Below are 21,078 nucleotides of genomic sequence, written 5' to 3' on the forward strand. Positions count from 1 at the left end.
ACAACACGTATAATCTTTCAGTCATTGTCAGTTAAGCATTGTATGAGCTCATTCAAATCCTGCCTCTTAAACCTTGTTCCTTCTCTGCATGTATTGTTCTCACAATTCCAATTTTTTCCTATTTAATTTGCTCCTTCCCTTATCTAAAGATCCCAATTCCAGTTGTTTTATCTCTGTTACCATATTCACTACTTCTAGTAAAGTTGGTCTAGACTTTGATTTCCATTTTCTAGTAATTGCTATTTTGGCAGCCACCATAGCTAGACTCAGCAAGGATTTACTATGTCTAGGCAATTCCGATTCTATATGATAGCATAAAAAAAATCATCTCCCCAGTCCATTCACCCAGCATCTTCAACAGAGCATATTCCATGTTTTACTTTTTATTTTTACTATATTTGTATAATTTAAAATGCATTTTTCTATGTTCTATGAATATTTGTATGTAATTTCCTGGAGCTTTTCTCCTCGGGTCTTCACTGAAAATGGGCTTCTAGCTCAGTTGGACCAACCCGGTTAATAAAGGTCAAATAAATAAATTATCAGTAAATCCATATAAAGTTTCTTCCTAGTGGTAATCATTTCCGGCTCCATCATTTACTCTGTCCACTGGACAGCTACTACAACACAAAACAGTGTGGAGTAGCAGCTCAGGAAAGGTGGACATGGAACAGAGAAACATAACTTCAGGCATTTACTTAGGTTGGTCAGAGGTCAGTGCCATGGTGCAGCTTTACAAGGATAGGTTCTTAGTTGATTACTAGGTTGTCAGCCCATGAACCATTTTAAGGCAAGACAAGCTTACCCCTAGTTTACCAAACTATTGCTTATGTGTCAATACCCAAAAGAATTTTATGAGTTAGAATACAGGCTTGTACAAATCGTGTTTTTAGGCTGTTCCTTCCATTATGGACATAAGTGCCATAACATTGTTTGGGATGAACTTTGTTTCACAAATAACCTAAACCAGTGAATGGGAAATTGCAAATTTACTACTGCTTAAACACTTATAGCTCTAAAGGACAGGGGCAGCCTGTGAACGCTTGATGTATGCAAGCCTGTACTGTAACTCATAAATTCCTTTTTGGTATTGACATATGCCAGTAACAGTGACTATTGTACTTGGATTTAGAAAGCATTACACTAAATGCTGTGATTCTGTTTTTCCATGTTCATATCGACTTTCTGGTTCAAGCACCTGCAAACTCGGCAAACTAAGCAGCAGTTAATTCTATCAAACTTTAATGGATTTCTGCATCTGGGGAGATCTTTTCAAAGTACTTACTGGCTTAAATCATAGATTTCAAAATGGTTGAAGATGGGGAAATATCCACAACAAGCAGTTGTAGGAAACAAAAGGATGTTAGTCAAATTTAAGCACTGGAATCTTGTTTTTTTCAAATGATAGTCCTGGCAGATAGGTCAGTGCTAACTTTACCCTTCTCTCACCCCCTAAAGGGCCCATACTGGAAGAATGCAAAGTTCCTGTAATCACAGCTGCACAGGTAAAAACCACACTCTCCAAAGCCAAGAACACAGCATCCATGGGACCTGACAACATCCCAGGCTGCATTCTACATGAACTATAGAACGAACTCCACAAAGGGAGAGCCACCACGGAACCCGGGAACTACCGCCCCATTAGCCTGATGAGCCTGGTCTGCAAGGCTATGGAACGTATCATCATGGAACTTATAAACAGTGACAATGGTAATCTCCAAACTCTGGACCCTACCCAGTTTGGGTTTGTAAAAGGCAGATCATGTCTCCTAAACCTGACAGACTTCTTTGAAGCGGTCACCAAAGCTGTAGATGAGGGTAAGGTGGTTCACACAGCCTATCTAGATCTTGCCAAGGCTTTTGACACCATCCCCCACTCTGGAATTATAGATAAACTCAGTAAATTAGGTATAAATCCCTGTGTTACAAGAAGGGTTGCTAACTGTCTCACTGACAGAACCCACACTGTGAAAGAAGCAGATTCTAAATCCAACTTCAGATCAGTGACAAGTGGAGTACCACAGGGTTCAGTCCTGGGTCCTCTCCTGTTTGGTATCTACTTCTCTGAAGTACAGGCTAACACAGAAGATCTTTGGCTAACAAAGTTCGCAGATAACTGCAAACTAGGAGCCATAATCAAAACTCCTAATGATGTGGACATTCTACAAAAGGGCCTCACTGAGACAGATGCCTAGTGTCAAAGCCATGGCCTCAAGCTCAATGCCAAAAAGTGCATTATCATTCCTTTTGGTAAAAACTCTGTACCCATGAACTACCACATAGGCGGTAGTCTACTTAACACTGAAAGTGTGATAAGAGACCTTGCAACACAGGTGGACAGTAGTCTCTCCTTTGATAATCACATTGCCACAGTAGTCAGTAAATCCTTCTACGTGGCACGCCTCATCACAAAAGGTTTCTCATGCAGGAAAAAAGAGGTCATTGTTCCCCTCTACTCATCACTCATTAGACTCATTATAGAGTACAACACCCCTTTTGGTATGTACCTCACAAGACATCTACAACAACTGGAAAGGCTGCAGAAATACCTCACAAAGAGGATTACTGGCTTCAAACAGATGCCCTATGCAGACCGTCTCAAAAAACTCCAGCTTTACTCTTTCGCATATCGCCTACTCAGAGGTGATCTCTGCCTAACATACAAAGCTATGTCAAACCCAGAGCTGTTAGACATGCTCCACTTAAAGAAATCCCAATCCCTCTGAGCTACATGCTCTAGGAACCTAAACCTTGTCACCACAATAAACAGAACATGCTGGACGGAAAGATTCCTGTCCCAGAGACTTCCTATACTCTGGAACAAACTATCTATCTATATCAAACAAAGCTCCTCATTAGCACTCTTCAAGAAAAATCTTGATGATTGAATGGGAGATAGGAAATTCACCCCGGGGATCACTTCTGTGGCTCTGCTCGAGAGGGACACAGGAAAAAAATTTTATTGGGTGGCGAAAGCCAGGGTACCATTTGGCTAGGCTTATATAGGCCCTAGGGCCAATAGCCTAGTACCTACCTAAGAACCTGTAGCGAGTTGGTTAACATAACTCAAAATTAATCAGTAGGAATAATTATAAGAAAAAATGAAAGACTCGGACGTAGCAGTTTTAATGGTGAAAGACCATGCAGAAAGGGAGCACATAGAGAAATGAGAAAAAAAGATAATACTTCTTGAATAAAGGAGTGGAGGAGGTCATGGAGATACTTGTTAGTGGAAAAGTTGTACAATCAAATTTAGCTAAGAAAAAGAAGAAACTGACAATGTTACTTATTCTGACTTTCTAATTATTGTCTATGGATGAAGGATGGGGAAGGGAAAAGGGAAAATAAATGTGCTTTTAAGGGATGTATGTGTGTGTGTGTGTGTGTGTGTGTGTGTGTGTGTGTGTGTGTGTGTGTGTGTGTATATCTGTATATGCACACACAAATACATCAGTATGCTTACAGGGATAGCATAGCTGTCAGTATGAAACGATCAGAGGTGTACTTTGCATTTCATCATACATGCACTAAAATCCATAAAATTCTTGTTTATTGCAGTGAAGGCTTCATCTACCAAAACCCCTCTTACTTAAATATACTAACACCATTGCTGCAGTGCTGCAAAGAAAAGACAAACACTTCTACATGCACATACCATCTGATTGTAATTATAAATACAAAACAGTCATGCACCACATGAAGAACAACTTTATCAGATGATAGGAATTTCACAAAGAAAGTGCAGACTACAGAATGTTGTCTTTATAGTGTCTGCTAAATCGTGTGATATTTTACACTTAAAATAACATGTACTACATTAATTGAAAGTTTGATGACCTGGACTTCAGAAAACTGTGTTGCTATTATGACTTTCAGGACAGTCGGAAGATTGTAATATATGTGCGCATTCATTGATGTAAATGAACATTGAGATTCAGTATAAAGGATTTAAAACATTAATTTTTTTAGGTTTATAATGAAACTGTTTCACACAAAAGAAGTGTTTTTGTAGGTGTGGAAGCCCCCTCGGCTCTCCTTCAACCACACAGTTATAAATATACTAAGTCTAAGACTGCCCAGTAGTGGGGGAAAAAAGACATTCTCTTACACCCATCTTTTAGGGTTGGCAAAACATTCTCAGCGGAGAAATATACTAGAAGGTGAGATGGACTGTTGTGGTCACAAAAGCTTCAACACCTGTTTGTACAACTCTGTTGGAGCAAGTGTTTATATCAGTTGTGTAGGGGTGTAGTTTTTTTTTTTTTTTTTGAATTGTGCAAGATGGGGTGGGCTTCATTTGTATGTTTGAAAGGTGCTTGAGGAAGTAATGGAACATGGTGGAGCAAAACTGCAAAGAGGGTCTGGCTTCACTGCGCAGTATGGATTCATGAATCTCAGATGATTGTGCCACTCTTTGGCAGACAAGCCCTTAACAAGGACATATTTCATGTATGAAGAACACTCACTGTAGACCTCATGTCAAAGGGATAAAGCACCTTTGCACATATATGTGTGTGTGTGTGTATATATATATATATATATATATATATATATATATATATATATGTATATTTATGTATATGCATATATTGCAGTATGTACCACACATACACTGCCGAAATAACTTCCAGCTCAGTGCTGTTTACTTGTATTGAAAGAAGAAAGATAAAATGAAAGCAAGCTTAATTCTGAACAGGAAACAAGCCCTGGGATTCATTAACACCTGCACTAAGTGTACACCATTCTGAGTGAACAGACAACACAAACATAACTCACACCTTCTTCCACCTATTTTTAGTTTTCCTACTGATTTTCTTGCAGCTATAAATGTCAAGAGGGATTCATAGAGGTTCCCACAAATTGTAGACTATATGCACACTCTGTGTAATCTTTCTAAGTGAGTAGAAGGCAGAAGAAAATGTGGCAGGAATGTTCTTGAATACAGATCATGTACACTTAGTGTAGGCATTATTGAATCTGGCAAAAGTCTTGTGCTTGTGTTTCACATCCACCTCCACCAACGTTCCAAGAAATCTCAGGTAAACTTCATGTAATCCTCCAGACAGATCTACGTATGCCTGCCTTTTCCACATTCTGTTCCAGTAAGCTGTCCAGTTCATATCTTCCAAGAGTCACTACCCTTGTTTACAAAACCTGTCTGCGTGTGTGTGTGTCTGTGTTTATGTTCATGTAGACAGATATAGATATCTATAGCTATCTAGATACATGGACAGATAGATCTCTCTCTCTTTCTCTATGTATCTATATCTATTTATATATGTATGTATTGTATATAAGTATACACACACACACACACACACACACACACACACACACACACACACACATATATAACAGCTAAAGTTAACTTTGTACCAAACAACACTCTAAGTATTCAGCTGCTGTGCCACTTTTATCTTTTATCCAACCAGTGGATACATTGTTATAAGAAAAGTGCAGTCCGCGTCTGAACTGTCTGCAAACACAAACATCTAAAGTTAACTTTGTGTATGTGTCTACCTGTTTCAGCTAGTATTCGCTATCCCCTGGGGAGCACTCTGCTTTGGCTTGTAAGCAGCCCCCCCCCCCCCCCACACACACACACACTCACACTCATCTTCCATTTCCCTTTTATTCCCTTCTGTTAGCAAATAGTATCCATAACTGATCAAATACTGTGTGTTTGTTAATTTAAATTGAGACCCCACAGTAGTCTACTGATACAAGGTTATCCTGTTCTTCCACCTGAGAAATGGTTAAGAAATTACTTACAGCGTCAGAGCAGTCCTTAATCAGTTCTGATTGTTTCTTGAATACAAACTTGTCTTTGCTTCAATCTTGGCTCATTAGCAGCAGTACAAAAGAACTGCATGCTCACACCATTGTTCTCCCCCTCCCCTTCCCTGTTTATTACCTTAAGCCAATCCCAAAGTTAATAAGTATTACCTGTGGCAGGCACCATTTTTAAAACTACAACCACCATGCTACAGGCCCCATGAAGAGGTCAGTGTCCCTCCAGTAAGTGTTTTACAACTGTATATGCTAATTTATGTTGAATTGTGTTATACAGACATCTAATAAGATTTATGCTTTATTACTGGAAGTTACTGTGGCACGCTACCATTGTGTTTGTCTGCACCAAATTGTTTTTAGTATAATAGCATATACTATCTGCATAGTTGCACCTTGTTAACTAATATTATTCCTGTATATGTGTTGTACGTAGACAGATCATACTGGTGTCTAATTGTTTCTATATAATTGTGGTGTTAGTGGTGGATAGAATTTCATTAGAGACCCAGGACAGATAGCTGCTTGCTATATTTTTATCTGTGACTGCATACCTGTCACCTGAGGTCCCTTTTCACTGATGTGTTTTTCCAATAGGCTCAGTATCTGCATATACTAGTAGTTGATTCAAGACATATTTTCCTGTATGCAGTAGCTGTTTGCTCAGTTTGTTTTGTAATCTGTATAATGTATCTTTACCATCCCAAAAGTGTTTACTCCTCTCTGTACTCTTCTTTTCTAGACCTAACAACACTCTAAGTATTCAGCTGCTGTGCCACTTTTATCTTTTATCCGACCGGTGGATACATTGTTATAAGAAAAGTGCAGTCCGGGTCTGAACTGTCTGCAAACACAAACAGCTAAAGTTAACTTTGAGTATGTGTCTACCTGTTTGAGCCAATATTCATTTTTCCCCTGGAGAGCACTCTGCTTTGGCTTGTTAGTAGCACCCCCCCCACACACACACACACACACACTCATCTTCCATTTCCCTTTTATTCCCTTCTGTTAGCAAATAGTATCCATAACTGATCAAATACTGTGTGTTTGTTAATTTAAATTGAGACAGCAGTAGCTAGGGTTGCCACCTTTTCAAATGCCCAAAGTGGGACATTTTTGGTACAAATGTCAGATTTAGCAGAGCGAAACATACCTATGACCAGTACCAAGGACAGTACTTCACTTTTTTTGCCTAAGTAAAAGCTTATTCTTGTAGCATTTTAGTTGCTTATTCTGTTTCTTATCACATTTAGGTGTTTTAGATATAGAATAACTGTTTTATGCAACTGTTACATAAAATATAGGAAATAATTTTGAACTAAAATCTCAGGACATTTGCCATTTTTTCAATTTTTTTGCAGGACACAACTGCCCAAAGAGGGACTGTCCCTCACAAAGTGGGACAGGTGGTAGCCCTAGCAGTAGCCTACTGATACAAAATTATCGTGTTCTTCCACCTGAAAAATGATTAATAAATGACTTACAGCTTCAGAGCAGTCCTTGATCAATTCTGATTGTTTCTTAAACACAAGCTTGTCTTTGCTTGGATCTTGGCTCATCCCGGTCCGTTTCCTCTCGCTACGCGCTGCTCCCCTCCCTGCCTCCATATCCCACCTGCCCCCCAATACCTGTAATCTAAACCTGACCAAGCAACACCTACCAGAGTTCAAACCACCATATCTGCTTAAGTAATTCATACCTACAGCTTTCGTATTAGTTCCAACTCAAATACTATTACTTATTACCATATCTTACCTAACCTATCTCACCCAACCCCTCAGTGCAAATCACCCACCCCCATTTCATACAACTAACCCAATCTCCATGATGCACACATATTCCTCAACCTGCATATCATGCAGTCTCTACCCCTTCAATAATAGTATGCTCTTCACCTACAAACTCTTACCTAACCCCAAAAACTCTACTCACATCTATATTAGCCACATCCCAATAAAGCTTACACCCCATAGATTACATGCCAAGCAACTCAAATACCTCTTCTGCCATCTCATCTCTATCCTTCTCTTCATCGACATTCACCCAAACCCTGGCCCATCTCCCCCACACATCTCAACCTCCCAATCCCATCCTCCTCCTACAACTGGTAAACCCCTCCATTTCTCAGGTCTAAATGCTCAGAGCATATGCAACAAAATTCCTAACCTCCATGCCTGGCTTCTCAATAACCAACCCGATATTCTGGCCATCTCAAAAACCTGGGTCAAACCCCATATAAAAGACTCTGAATTAACACCACCCAACTACTCCATAATTAGGAAAGATAGACCACATAAAAAAGGAGGGGAAGTCACTCTCCTCTACTTATCATCCCACTTAGTTACCCCCTATACCAAACCTATTCCCAAATTTGGCAAGGCAGAACTAATTCCAGCCCTACTTCATATAAACAAACATAAACTTATATGCATAGTCTGCCTTTATATCCCTCCTGGAGCCAATATCTCAACCCTTGAAGATATTCTGTCCTGGTTCTCTAACAACATCACTAATGAAAATATAATCCTGGGTGATGTTAATATTAACTGGTCAACAATTCAATCTCCTACAAACTCACTTAATATAAACTTGTACAACTTCACTCAGCTTATTAACTCAACAGCTATGCCTTCCAAGAACTTACTTACTGGAAGCACCCTGGACTAGATTCTAGTTTCTCATCCACGTTACATCTCTGATAGTGGCACACTGCCTGACCCATTAGGTGACCACTTCCCCACTTTTGCTCACTGTCTTCCCTCCTCTATACAACTAACTCATACCTACACCTTTACTCACAGTCTAAAAAACTTTAATCCTAGCACATTCTCAAATGCACTAAAAAAATGAACTGGAACCCACTAAAAACCCTTCCCTTAGAAAATGCTGTTACCTACTTTAACTCAACTTTCCTCAACTTGCTTGACTCCTTTGCCCCTCTGAAAACAAAATGCATAAGAAGCAATCCTGTACCTTGACTAACCAAAAATACCTTATTAGCCATGCAATTCCGGGATAAAGCCTGGAAATGCTACTCCAGAAATAAAACTGTCACCACCCTTAATGAATTTAAAACACTTCGTAACAAAGTAAAAAAAAAACTTACCTCAGACCACAAAGCCTAGTTCTCTACACTCCAAACCAACCATAACACCAACCCCAAAAAATTCTGGCATGGAATCTCCTCCCTTCTCAACCCTGGCAAAAAAGAAAACCCCTGACCTGATCCATATGCCACTGACTCAGACTTAGCCACCCAATTTAACACTTTCTTTATCGATTCTATAAGTACACTTGCATAATCCTTCACTTCCATTTGGCTTCCCCAGCCTTATTTCCACCTATCCCTCCCTCCCCTAGCATCTTCTGCTCCCAACCTCCTCCTTTCTCCTTCAACCCCATCCCTACAGCCACCATAAAAAAACTTCTACTAACATTGAAACCCGGCTCTAGTGCCCCTGATGATATGCCCTCATATTTCTTAAAATTTGCCGCAGAAGGCATAGCTCTTCCCATCTGCATTCTTATAAATCGATCTATTGCGGAATGTCAAGTTCCCCAGCTCTGGAAAAAAGCCTTTATTATTCCACTAAATAAAGATGGTAATAACAATAATATCACAAACTTTCAACCTATCGCTGTCTTATCCCCCATTTCTAAATTTCTCGAAATATGCATCCATCTACAACTTCTACCTTACCTCATAAACAGCCATCTTCTAACCCCTACTCAACATGGTTTCAGACCCGGCCACAGCACTACCACAGCTCTCCTCTCCTTCCTAGAAAGGCCTGTGACACTGGTCACATCATGTCCACTCTCCTCCTTGACCTCTCTAAGGCATTCGGCACTGTCTCTCATAACCTTCTTTTCACTAAACTCTCCAAACTAAATCTATCCCACTCCTCTATTAACTGGTTTACCAGTTTCCTATCAAACAGGCAACAAGCAGTCAGATGGAAAAAAGCCACCTCTCCTTTTCTCAATACTCCCACAGGTGTCCACCAGGGTTCAGTTTTAGGCCCCTTCTATTCAATATATTCATAAACGATTTCTGCCAAGCTATCCCAAATGCCAACCTTGTCCAATATGCCAACGATTCAGCAATAATTTGCTCTGCCTCTTCTATGTCCACCCTAGTTAAATTAACCCAAGATGCCTTCTCCTCCACTGAGCAATGGATGATGGACAACCATCTAACACTCAGTGCTATTAAAACTAAACTCACGATATTTAATGCTTCCAAAATCACCACCCTAGATAAAACCTCATTCTCAGTCACCAGTCAAAATAATACTCTTCTCGAAATAGTCTCTAATGCTAAACTACTAGGAGTCCTGATCGATGACCAGCTAAAGTTTGATGATCATCTACAAGTAAATATAAAAAAAAACACACAAAAAATAGGCATGCTTTACCGCCACAACTGTTACATCTCTTCCTCCACTAGGCACACCTTCACCAGCACTGACATTATCCCATCCATCCTGTACGGTGCCTCTGTCCTTACTAACCTGCAATCCTCCCTCAAGACTAAACTCTCCTCTTATTATAATAAAATACAATTTGCAACTGGCCATAGATCCACTTCCCATCACAGCACTGCCCTACACCAACTGAATTGGCTTGAGCTGTCCAGTTATCTCATCTATATTCAACTTGTCCAAGCACACAAACTTATTTTCACCCCCTCTCTCTGTCCCTCTCTTGCCACCGCCTTTAAAATGCACCAACCAAATAGACTTTTGAGATCTAATTCCCAAAATCTAATTGAACTGCATAAACCTGCCCATCCACCAAGCAAACATCTAATGTCCTTCTCTCTAGCACGCCACTGGAATTCCCTCCCACCTCTCATCCGCACCACCAGCAGCCTCTCTTCATTTAAAACCTTACTTCACACACACCTGACTTCACTATGGGAATGCTCTTGCTCCCACCCCACATAATCTCCCTACACTATAGCTACTCTCTATAAACTATAATTCACAATAGCCTCCCATTGTTTTGTACCCCTAATAAACTCTAGGAATTAGCATAACTCCTAGAATGGAACAATTCGATAGCCTAGAAAGCAACTGCATGAATTAGCATAACAGTTTCTGTTATTGCATTGTGCTAATATGTTAAACTATTAAAAACTTTGTAAATATTACTCTTATTGCATTGTACTATGTGCACTCTGCTACTATGTGTTTTTCTATTTGTTTAATTTTACTTCATTTGTGCACATTAAATTTCTCTAATAACCTACTGTTATGTTAAATTTGTAATTTTCTTGTGCTTTTCTCCCCAGGACTCCATTGAAAACAGGCTCCTTGTGGCCCAATGGACTATCCTGGCAAACAAACTATATATATATATATATATATATATATATATATATATATATATATATATATACACACACACACATATACATATACATATATATATATATATATATATATATATACACATATACATATATATATATATATATATATATATATATATATATATATATATATATATGTATATATATATATATATATAAATAAATATAACTCCTTGGGTTGAATATATATCAATCTAACAAAAGTAACCAAACCATCTTGTACTCTTCAGACTAGCTGAAATTCACTGTCTCTATCAGTAATCAGTATACACCAAGATTTGGCTGGGTGATTATAATGCTGGTTGAAGAATATGGTTACAGAGAATTTAGCAACAACATTTTTGCTGCTTGCATCAGGTATACAGAGTTATAACATGGTTCGAAGTAACAGAAGAAACTTAATGGTGTGAATCATAATGTTGGTTGTATTTTTACTTCCTATTTGATGAAATAGTTCATAGTTGGTATACCAGTGCTGTGTTTTAGCACTGCAGATACATATGTATATTTAGTTTGCATTTGCATGCAGACTCTTCTAGACTTACAAACATTATTTATGTTTTTCTAGACTTGTTCATGATGTAGGATATGGTGGTTGCTATTTTTTCTTGGAAATGTTTTTATAATGGTTTTTACATTTTAATTCAGGTGCACTGGCAACACTTGACAAAGAGATTATTCCAGATGAAAAAAATCCCCTCCTTACTAGTGCTCAGTACAGGAAGAATGTCGCTCTTGGACTCTTTTACAAAGTAAGTGTCTTAAATTTTAACTTTTACCTGACTAATTTGCCAATGAGTCACAAAGCAGTAAAATATTGATAAAACCAGAAATGTTTTATCTTTGTGGCTTCATTCAGTGTTGCCTAGTTTTCTATCAACCATTAAAAAATAGAGTAAGTTAGCAGAGAAAATGTTCTAAAAGTCAGGAGTGCTGCAAACCCAATGTTTACTGGAACTGTCAAATAATGTTGGATTGTGCATTGTAATGCTCATGAAATAAATGTGGTTGTCCAAACTTTTATTCAGGACCCTATGCAACTTAAACAAACAGGACTTAGAATGGTGGAGTTCTGTTGCATTCCAAAGTGAATTATTCACGGTTTCAAATAAGTTATTTCACATCTGTTCTTAGGTTATTTTCATTTCTTGTGTTAAGACATTAATGAAAGAGGTAATTTGCATACAGTATTTATTCATATAGCCATTCATTCATCTGTTGACCTGTTAGTAAATTCATTTTAAGATCTCTTTCACCTTTGCCATGAGGATATTGTCGGCAGCACCATAATCGGTTGATATTTGAAATGTGGTTTAAAGAGAACACAATAGTCTTAAATATAAGTCAGCTAGTATACATTTAATAGATGTTGAAATCCTAGATTTCAAAATGGCTGACATAGAAAAGTACAATGATGCTAAATGGTTGAGAGCTGTATTTTGGTTAAAATAGAAGGTAAATATCGAAGGAATATGAATGTAATTGCGTCAGATAGAAAAAGATGTGTTCAGGACTGTTAAGTTAAACTATGATGCAGATGAAACAAAGACTAGCAGTAACTGTCAGAGTTCGATGTGTTCACGACTTTTAAGGTAAAATGGGATGCAGAATAAACAAAGGGATAACAGATGTTAGTTAACATTTACTAAGAAATATGTTAAAGAATAGTAGAACATGTCTTGATGCAGAAATATGAAGAGTATAATGAAGGGAGGTAGTTTTGATTGGAAAATGCTTCGTCCCAAGTCAAACTATTTATAGAAGGCTGCAACATTTATGTGTGCATCTTGGCATTTAATTTATTACATGTGTTAACTGGGTATGTGAACTGATCCCCACAGACCTTTTCAGCCGTGACCTGGGCCAAGTAAGCCAATCTCAGCTGCTTTTAAACCCACAAAAACTAAATTAATGCACTTTATCTCCATGTCACAGGCTTCCCTACCCAGTCTTGAGGAAAAAATGTTGAATGGCATCAGGCAGAATGTTTTTCTCCATAGGAAATTGTTGCTGGTGCAGTCCTATACATCTCTACCCATACTTTCCTCTTTATTAGTAATTTCTTTGCACAGAAGTGCAGATCAGTGGCTTCTCCCAGCATCCTTCTCAACATTACAGTCAGTTTCTTAAGCTGCATATTCCAGGTGTCAGCCCTTATGAATCATAGTTCTATTTCTGTTCACATGTGCAGTGATGTCATGAGGTCAAGAATACTCTTATATAGATGCAATCAGTAATAAAAAATATGATGTTCTTCATGTTCCACTGTTGCAGTCTTGACTGTTGGGATTTCCTGCCATGAAATCCTTCAGCCCATCCGACTACCAGTGAAAACTGTTTTTGCCTCCCAGGCCAGTGGATGCCCTTACCGATGTCAGTATGCTCAGGTATAAAGGGAGCCAGCCTCTGTCACCACTTCAGTCTTTTCTTGCCGCCGGAGCCCGAAGCAGTATTCTACTGTGTCAGTCGGTCTGCACCAGAGTTGTCGTTGAAAAGATAAGTACCCCACTGAGGAACTCTTTTCTTTTTCACTTAACTCATGTCAAATAAAGTAAATAATTATCTCTGCTGTGGTAAGTAAATCCCACACATAGACTTCCGTACTGTTTGTGCCACTTGCCTAGGCCCAGACCACGATGTCCCTAATTGTCATTTTTGTGTTAGGTTTAATGCTAGAACAATTAGGTGTAGAGTTGAAATCTTGGCTTGTTTTCTAAGACAGGAATCAGTTGAACTACATCTGATGGCATCCGCCGGTCGTCCAGATCTTGAGGTGCATAAGCACAAAAAAGAGAAGAAACTTAAGCCAAAGTTGTCGGATAACAATCACTCCCTCCCGACTCTCCTGCTAGACTGATCATAGTTGAAGAAGGTGAGGTGCCTTCGCATCCCCCTTCAACATTTGAAACAGTGACCCAGGCCTTTGTTGAGGCCAATTTGGGGTCCGACATACCTTCGGTTCCTTCGTCTTCCACTGCTCACATCTTCAGCTCATAGGTTGGGTCTGAGGTCTCTCAGCAGGCCATGGCTTCCAGCGAGCACTTGTTAACCGGTGACGCATCCATGGCCTAGGCCTATGCCGGTGTATTTTCAGAGAGTCAGGCACTAGAAAGTCGGACTCACCTAGGCTTAAGGCCAAACCCATCCCTAAGAAAGGCAGTGTTGCAGTGTCTCTGCCTAGGCTTACAGGCTCCCAGTTACGGGGATCTCAAAAGGATTTGATTAAGCTGGCTGAGGATTTAATTAACATTGTAAGGGCCAGACAGACCACAGGTAAAGCTACTCCAGTAAAAAGGAAAATGGATGCCTATACTGACCTTGACCCTGAGTCTTTCCTATCTGAGAAGGATTCAGACTTGAAGGACCCTGGCTCAGAAGAAGGACCCTCTTACACATCATTTGAAGACTCAGACTCTGTGGAGAACCTTCCCTTAGCTTCACCTCCAGAGGATCAAACTTTTGGGGAGACTCTTCGTCCTTTGAGACAGCATTTTCAGTGGGAAGCACAAGATTACCCCCAGACCAGGAAGAGAGATGGGGAGTTTTTGAACCTCCCTGAGCACAAACCTTTAGCTATCCCTCCCATTTTGGATGTGGTAGAGGATGTTTTTAAGGATGCCTCCATGAATCCTGACACACTTCCCCCTGCCCGTAGGAAACTGGACATATTTTACAGGGTGCAAGACACCCCTAAATATCTGTTTAAGAATCCTTCTGGTGACCCGGAAGTTGTTACTTCAGGGCCTAAAGGGGGTAGGGCCAGTGTCTCCCAAGAATCCCCTGCCCATGGACAAGGAGAAGTAGGGACCTAGACAGGTTCGGAAAGAAGGTATACAGTTCTGCTACTCTGTCTGTGAGGGCCCTCAACTGTCAGTTTCATATGATCAGATATCAGCAAACCATCCTGGATCACCAAAAGCAAAAAATTTCAACCATGAAAGTTAAAAATCTTTCTAAGGAACTTTTGGACTTGTGTTACTCCAGTTTCCAGGTGGTCAAACACTCTTTGCATTGTGGCTGTGATGCTGTGGAGGCATCCTGCAGGGCAGATGTCACTGGTTCAGTAATTAGGACACATGCATGTCTTAGGGAGCAATCTCTCCCTGATCATGTAATGGCTAATCTCTTGGATGCTTCCCTTGACAAAGACAGACTTAAGATGGAAGACAAGGCAAGTCCATTAAACAGTTTAGGACTTCTTACTGGTACAACCATAAGGTTCAGCAGGAACTTTCCAGCAAAGCATTGGTCCTTTCTTTCTCGGCCTAGGATTAGAAAGAGAAGGCCCCAAAAAGACAAAGCTTCCAGGTAAAGGCATCAACAACAGAGATCATCAAGGCAGTGCACCTCTGAAACACCCAGGCAAGAGAGTTCTAGGCCCCAGCTCCAGCCAAAGAGCAATTATCACTGTCTCCCTCCACTACACCCTCCCACCTCCTCACAATTAGGAGGAAAACTGTCTCTCTTCTCCCAGAACTGGACCCACATTACTTGAGATCAGTAGGTTCTAAACATTATTGCAAATTTTTACAAAGTCACTTTCAAAGAGCCTTTAGTTTACTCAGGTTTCCCAGATTTACCCCCAAATCAAAAACCTCTGGCTCTCAAACAGATACAAATTCTGTGTTCTCAAGGAGGAGTGGAGCCAGTTCCAGAGGAACAAAAAGGAAAAGGCTTTTACTTAAGGATTTTCTTAGTCCCAAGAAAAGAAAGATTTTGGCATCCTATTCTGAACCTGTCCAGCTTAAACCAGTTCCTCAAGATACCAAAGATCAAAATGCTGACACTTCAAAAACTGCTGCCCATGATAAATGTTCAGGCCTTCATGGTGTCAGTAGACCTAAAGGATGCCTACTTACACATTCCTGTTTAAAAATCACACACAAGCTTTCTTCACTTCAGAGCAAGCTCCTGTCACTCACTATCAGTTTTCAGCTCTGCTCTTTGGGTTGTCTACTGCTTCAAGGGTTTTCATGAAGTGCTTTGCACCGGTCATTGCTTACTGCAGAACCAAAGGGATCCAGATGTACCATTACCTGGATGATTGCCTAATACAAGCTGCAGAGATTTTGAAGCTCACAAAAATCTGAAATTCATACAGCCACTTCTGACTTCGCTGGGGTTCACTCTAAACCTCAAGAAATCCAGCCTGGTCCCATCCAGACAGATAGTCTTCCTGGGAGCTCTCCTGGACTCCTTCCTTCAGCGGGCCTTCCTTCCACAGGCAAGGTCACCTTTATAACAGATTACATCTTACTGATTCAGGAAAATCAAAGCATCTCAGCCAGGGAATTGCTCAGACCACTGGGGTACACGGCATCCTGTATTCTCGTAGTACCCCTGGCCAGGCTGCACATGAGGAAGCTGCAGTGTTACCTGAAGAGTGTGTGGTGCCAGAGCTCTCAATCTTTGGACACCCAAATACCCTTGATACCTTGCCTCAAGCAGGAGTTCACATGCTGGATGCAGGCTTGTACCCAAAATCAGGGCCTAACCTTTAGACTCTTGCCCTATGGCCAAATCATCACCACATACACCTCAGAGACAGAATGGGGGCCCATACTCAAAACCTCCAAACTCAAGGATTATAGCCTGCTCACCACAGAAAGAGGCACATAAATTGGAAAAAACTCATGGCATACAAAACAGTTTACTGGCTTTCAAGGACAGATGGGTCCCAGGGGTGCTAGTAGTACAAACAGACAATACCACAGTCATGTGGTACATAGGCAGGGAGGCATGCATTCCTACCCCTTGTTCCACCTGGCCATGCAAATAATGGAAAGATCATAATCTCTAGGCCTGCACCTCATGGCCTGATACATGCCAGTTGAAAAGAATTCCGTGGCAGACCACCTCAGCATGATTCTGATGGACCCCCACAAATGGCATCTCCATCGGGAAGTTTTCCAATTCATTACACAGCAATGGGAGGGGTCCCACAGGTGGACATATTTGCCAGCAAGGACAACACTCACCTGAAGAAGTTCTGCATCAGGACAAGGCTGACATCTGCATAAAGAACAGATGCCTTCTCCTTCCCTCGGGCACACCTCTTCATTTATGCCTTCCCAACATTATCCCTGTTGCCTGTAGTGCTTCTGAGGATCAGGCTGGAGGGCCCAAAGGCCATCCTTATAGCACCGGACTGCCCCAGGCAGCACTGGTTCCCTCTGTTCCTCAAGCTCACTAGTCAAAAGCCTTTGATGTTGCCAGAGAGGGTGGACCTCCACCCCCAATACAACAGGAGGTTTGTGTACCCCAATCTTCAGACACTCAGACTCTGTCTGGTTTATTCCACAACATCCTGCTGCACCTCCAATTTGAGCGAGCAGGTACAAACCATTTTAAAAGAGCCTAGAAGGCCTAGCACAATAACATCTTACTCAAATAAATGGAAAAAAATCTCTGTTTGGTGCCAGAACCACCATCTTTTACCAAATTCTGTTAACATTTCTAACATTTTGGAGTACCTGGCCAACCTAGTGGAGAAAGGCCTCTCTTATTCCTCCATCAAGATACATGCCTCAGCCATCTCTGTTCACATCCCCAGTCATCCTCTCATTTATTTGCACCCTTTGCCAAAATAATTTCTTAGGAGAGTTATTGACATTAGTCCCCCCCAGGAGAAAACTCGCCCCTCCTTGGAACCTTAACTTTGTCCTAGAAAAATTAGCTTTGCCTCCTTTTGAACCTGCAGTCCCTACCACTTTAAAGTTTCTTACCTGGAAAACAGCCTTACTACAGACTATCACTTCAGCCTGGATGGTCTCAGAGTTGCAGACCCTAATGGCAGTGGAGCCTTTCATTATCTTCCATAAAGACAGGGTCTCCCTCTGAACTAATCCTTCCTTCATGCCTAAGGTGGTTACTAATGTGTCTCTGAATTAGGCCATTCATCTGCCTACCTTCTTTCCCTACCCTCTGAACAGAGGGGAAAAATTACTGCACTACTTGGATGTAGATAGAATGCTATGCTTCTACCTGCACAGGACTACATCTGTGAGGAAAACAGACCAGCTATTCATTACCTTTGCCCCTGGCATGGAAGGAAAACCAGCACCTAAACAAACCATTTCCAAGTGGATTTCCTGCTGCATCTCTTTCTGTTATAGCCCTCATGATTAGGTCACACTCTACTAGGGCCACAACTACTTCTACAGCTTTCCTCAAAGGGGTGCCCGCTATTGATATCTTGGAGGCAGCCACCTGGTCTTCTGTGCATTCCTTCAGTAGGCACTACCACCTGGCAACCTTTTTGCAAGTCTAGAGCAGGTTTGCATCTGCAGTCCTGCAGGGAATCCTCTCCTTAATTTCATTCCACCCTCTCTAAAGCTTTAGGAATCTTCCCAACAATCAGGACTGCAACAGTGAATATACTCAAACATCTACATTTAAGCTAAGTGTACACAGCTGTACTTTTGCCTTAACATGCTTTCATTTCTGTAATACTTGTTGTCTGATATTCTCTATCTATTGCACAACAGTGCAGAATAAATGCTTCTAATGCTTGCTGCATGCAGTCTGTGTGTATCCCATTATGTAGGCCAGCCTGAATACAGACTGTTTCATGGTGTCAGCAATTATTTAAAATGAGTAATTTCATCTTTTAATTGAGAAATAATTCAACTGTAACCACCAGAAGACATCTTTCTTCTTGACAATTTGTCTGAATCATGAAATCTGATATCCCAAAATTTGATTTATTCCTGTTTTAAGTAGAACATCTGAAAAGCTTGAAAAGGTACACTTGCCCTACATTTTTGCAATCTTCATTGGATGAAACACTGAAAAGTTATAATACATCTGAGTTTTCTGGTTGCAAGAGGGTGAAAGAAAGGACATCAAAGTGATGAAACAGAAGTTTCAGAGTCACTGTGACCTGAGAATGAGTATTCCATTTGTCCCTCATTTGTTCATCATGGGGACCCAAGATCCCACTGCGTTTGTTGATACCTTTTTAATGAATTAAATAGTAGAACCAAACTTTCTGAATTTGGTAAAATGGAAGAATCATTAGTTTGAAAGAAAATTGTGTGTGGTACCGTTAATGACCAGAGGAGGGGCAAACTACTGAGAGAATCATTTTCAGCATTGAATAAAGTGATGTGTGCAACATGAGTGAAATTATTTTGTCACAGATGAGAGAGCTTTCAGAAAAATATGAAATATGTGTAAAGAGGCATGTGTAACAGAAAAGTCCAACACGAGTAAAGCATGCAGCCCAGGAGACCATTGAGAAATCTATCCCAATTTGTTAGATACCAGAGTACTGCCTAGTTCAGTGATCTGCACAGAAAGCAAATGGAGGCTGCAGGACACAAAAATGCATGAACTAGAGCATCTAGAGAGGATCTTCACAAACAGAATATAAAGTGTAACCGGCATGTCCTCCATGGACCACTTCAAAGCCTTATCCATGCAGTCAGTTTCTTTCAGACTTCAGAGATGTGATCTATGCCTAGCCTACAAAGTATCCTCTGATCCCCCTCTGATGGACCTGTTTCACATCCACTAAAAACAGCATCATAAATATCCCAGTCAAGGGACTTCATCTTCAGCATAAGTAGGATATGCTGGCGGGGCAGGTACGAGTCTCAGAGAGTTCTTCCCTAACCAAATTGAAACATAATTTTGGCCCATGGATGGGGAATCGGAAATTTACCCCTGGGCTGGCACCTATGTCTTTAGTAGACAGACGTAGACAGAAACAGCTTGCAAGTGTTTGACTAACCATGCCCAAGCCTTCATATACTTCTTAAATATCCCTAGAGTAACAAAATGTGTCAGATACATTTGGGAAGCATGGCTAGGCTTTAAAAGGCCCCCTGGGATTGTTGGCCTGTTATTCACTTATGAACCTGTGAACAGTAGATTATAGGAAGAAGCTTATTAACAGCCTATAACTTTAATCCTCTGTGCTAACTGCCATACACATAACCGTGAGTAAAGAAAAAAAAATGCCATGCATGAGAAGGACAGGAAACATTTTGGTAAATTCTGCGCAAGATGTGCATTAAGCGTGTCTTCAAATGATGTCCTGCAAATAATCAAATATGTATATGTTTTGGAAAAAAGCATTCAGTTTGCTATAGTATGTAAAATGAAAGAACCACACTTTAGTTGAAAAAAGCATGTGTCTTAGAATAAACTCATAACTTGTGAGAAAATTTTGTTTTGGTTATATGCAGAAAGCAGTGTACAAGATCCAAGTACAGAAAAGCCATAACTGGAAAATGACATACAAATCTGTGAAGAAAAGCTTAAATTAATAATTAAAGTGTGACATTTAGACTAGACAATAACTCATAGCCTGCCTTTTAGAAAATGTTGCCACATCGTTGTAAGCAAATTTGCATTACAAGCTTCCATGTGCAGGATCGCTGCAATTCAGACACACATGCCCTGCTTGCAGTAACAGAAGAATAGCATAGCTGAGTGTCATATATGCTAATGGCTGTACAAGGATGTGTTAATGAATAATTTTATTAAAATGACCATCCTGATGTCTGTACATGAGGCAAATCAGGAAGGCAGAGTGATTCAGAAACATATAACCAACACGCCTTAGAGCTCTTCACACCATAGAATTGACCACCACTGATTCCCAGAGTTCATGCTGTGGAAAAAGCAGAAAATGTTAGATACTGCTGTCTCTTTAGATAATGTCAGTTTCCAGCAGATTGTAATTGCATCTACAAGGCACAGCATTGAACATCTTCACCCCTGGAGGTTCCATGTCATTCAGCCATACATAATATACAATGACACAGACATTATGGACTGCTACCAAGCGGATAGGCAGACCCTGCAGCCACATTGCAGCCCCATGTAAGGCAGATTCCTGGAGTTCATGCTGCGAGAATTGCAAAAAATGTTAGAGGTTGCTACCTCCTTAGTTAATGTGTACT

General features: G+C 40.4%; 1 protein-coding gene across 1 annotated transcript in view; it reads left to right on the plus strand.

Moving 5' to 3' along the window:
* The window catches only part of LOC122795855 (xanthine dehydrogenase-like), a 5,725,158-nt gene that overhangs the window by 1,934,854 nt on the left and 3,769,226 nt on the right, over positions 1 to 21,078 (plus strand). Inside the window, exon 16 of the mRNA XM_044064255.1 lies at positions 11,816 to 11,919. Within this exon, the coding sequence (XP_043920190.1) occupies positions 11,816 to 11,919 (104 nt within the window). The remainder of the gene's footprint in view (positions 1 to 11,815; positions 11,920 to 21,078) is intronic.

The sequence above is a fragment of the Protopterus annectens genome, chromosome 2.part2, assembly GCF_019279795.1.
Source record: "Protopterus annectens isolate FY-2018-M chromosome 2.part2, PAN1.0, whole genome shotgun sequence".
Taxonomy (NCBI): Eukaryota; Metazoa; Chordata; order Ceratodontiformes; family Protopteridae; genus Protopterus; species Protopterus annectens.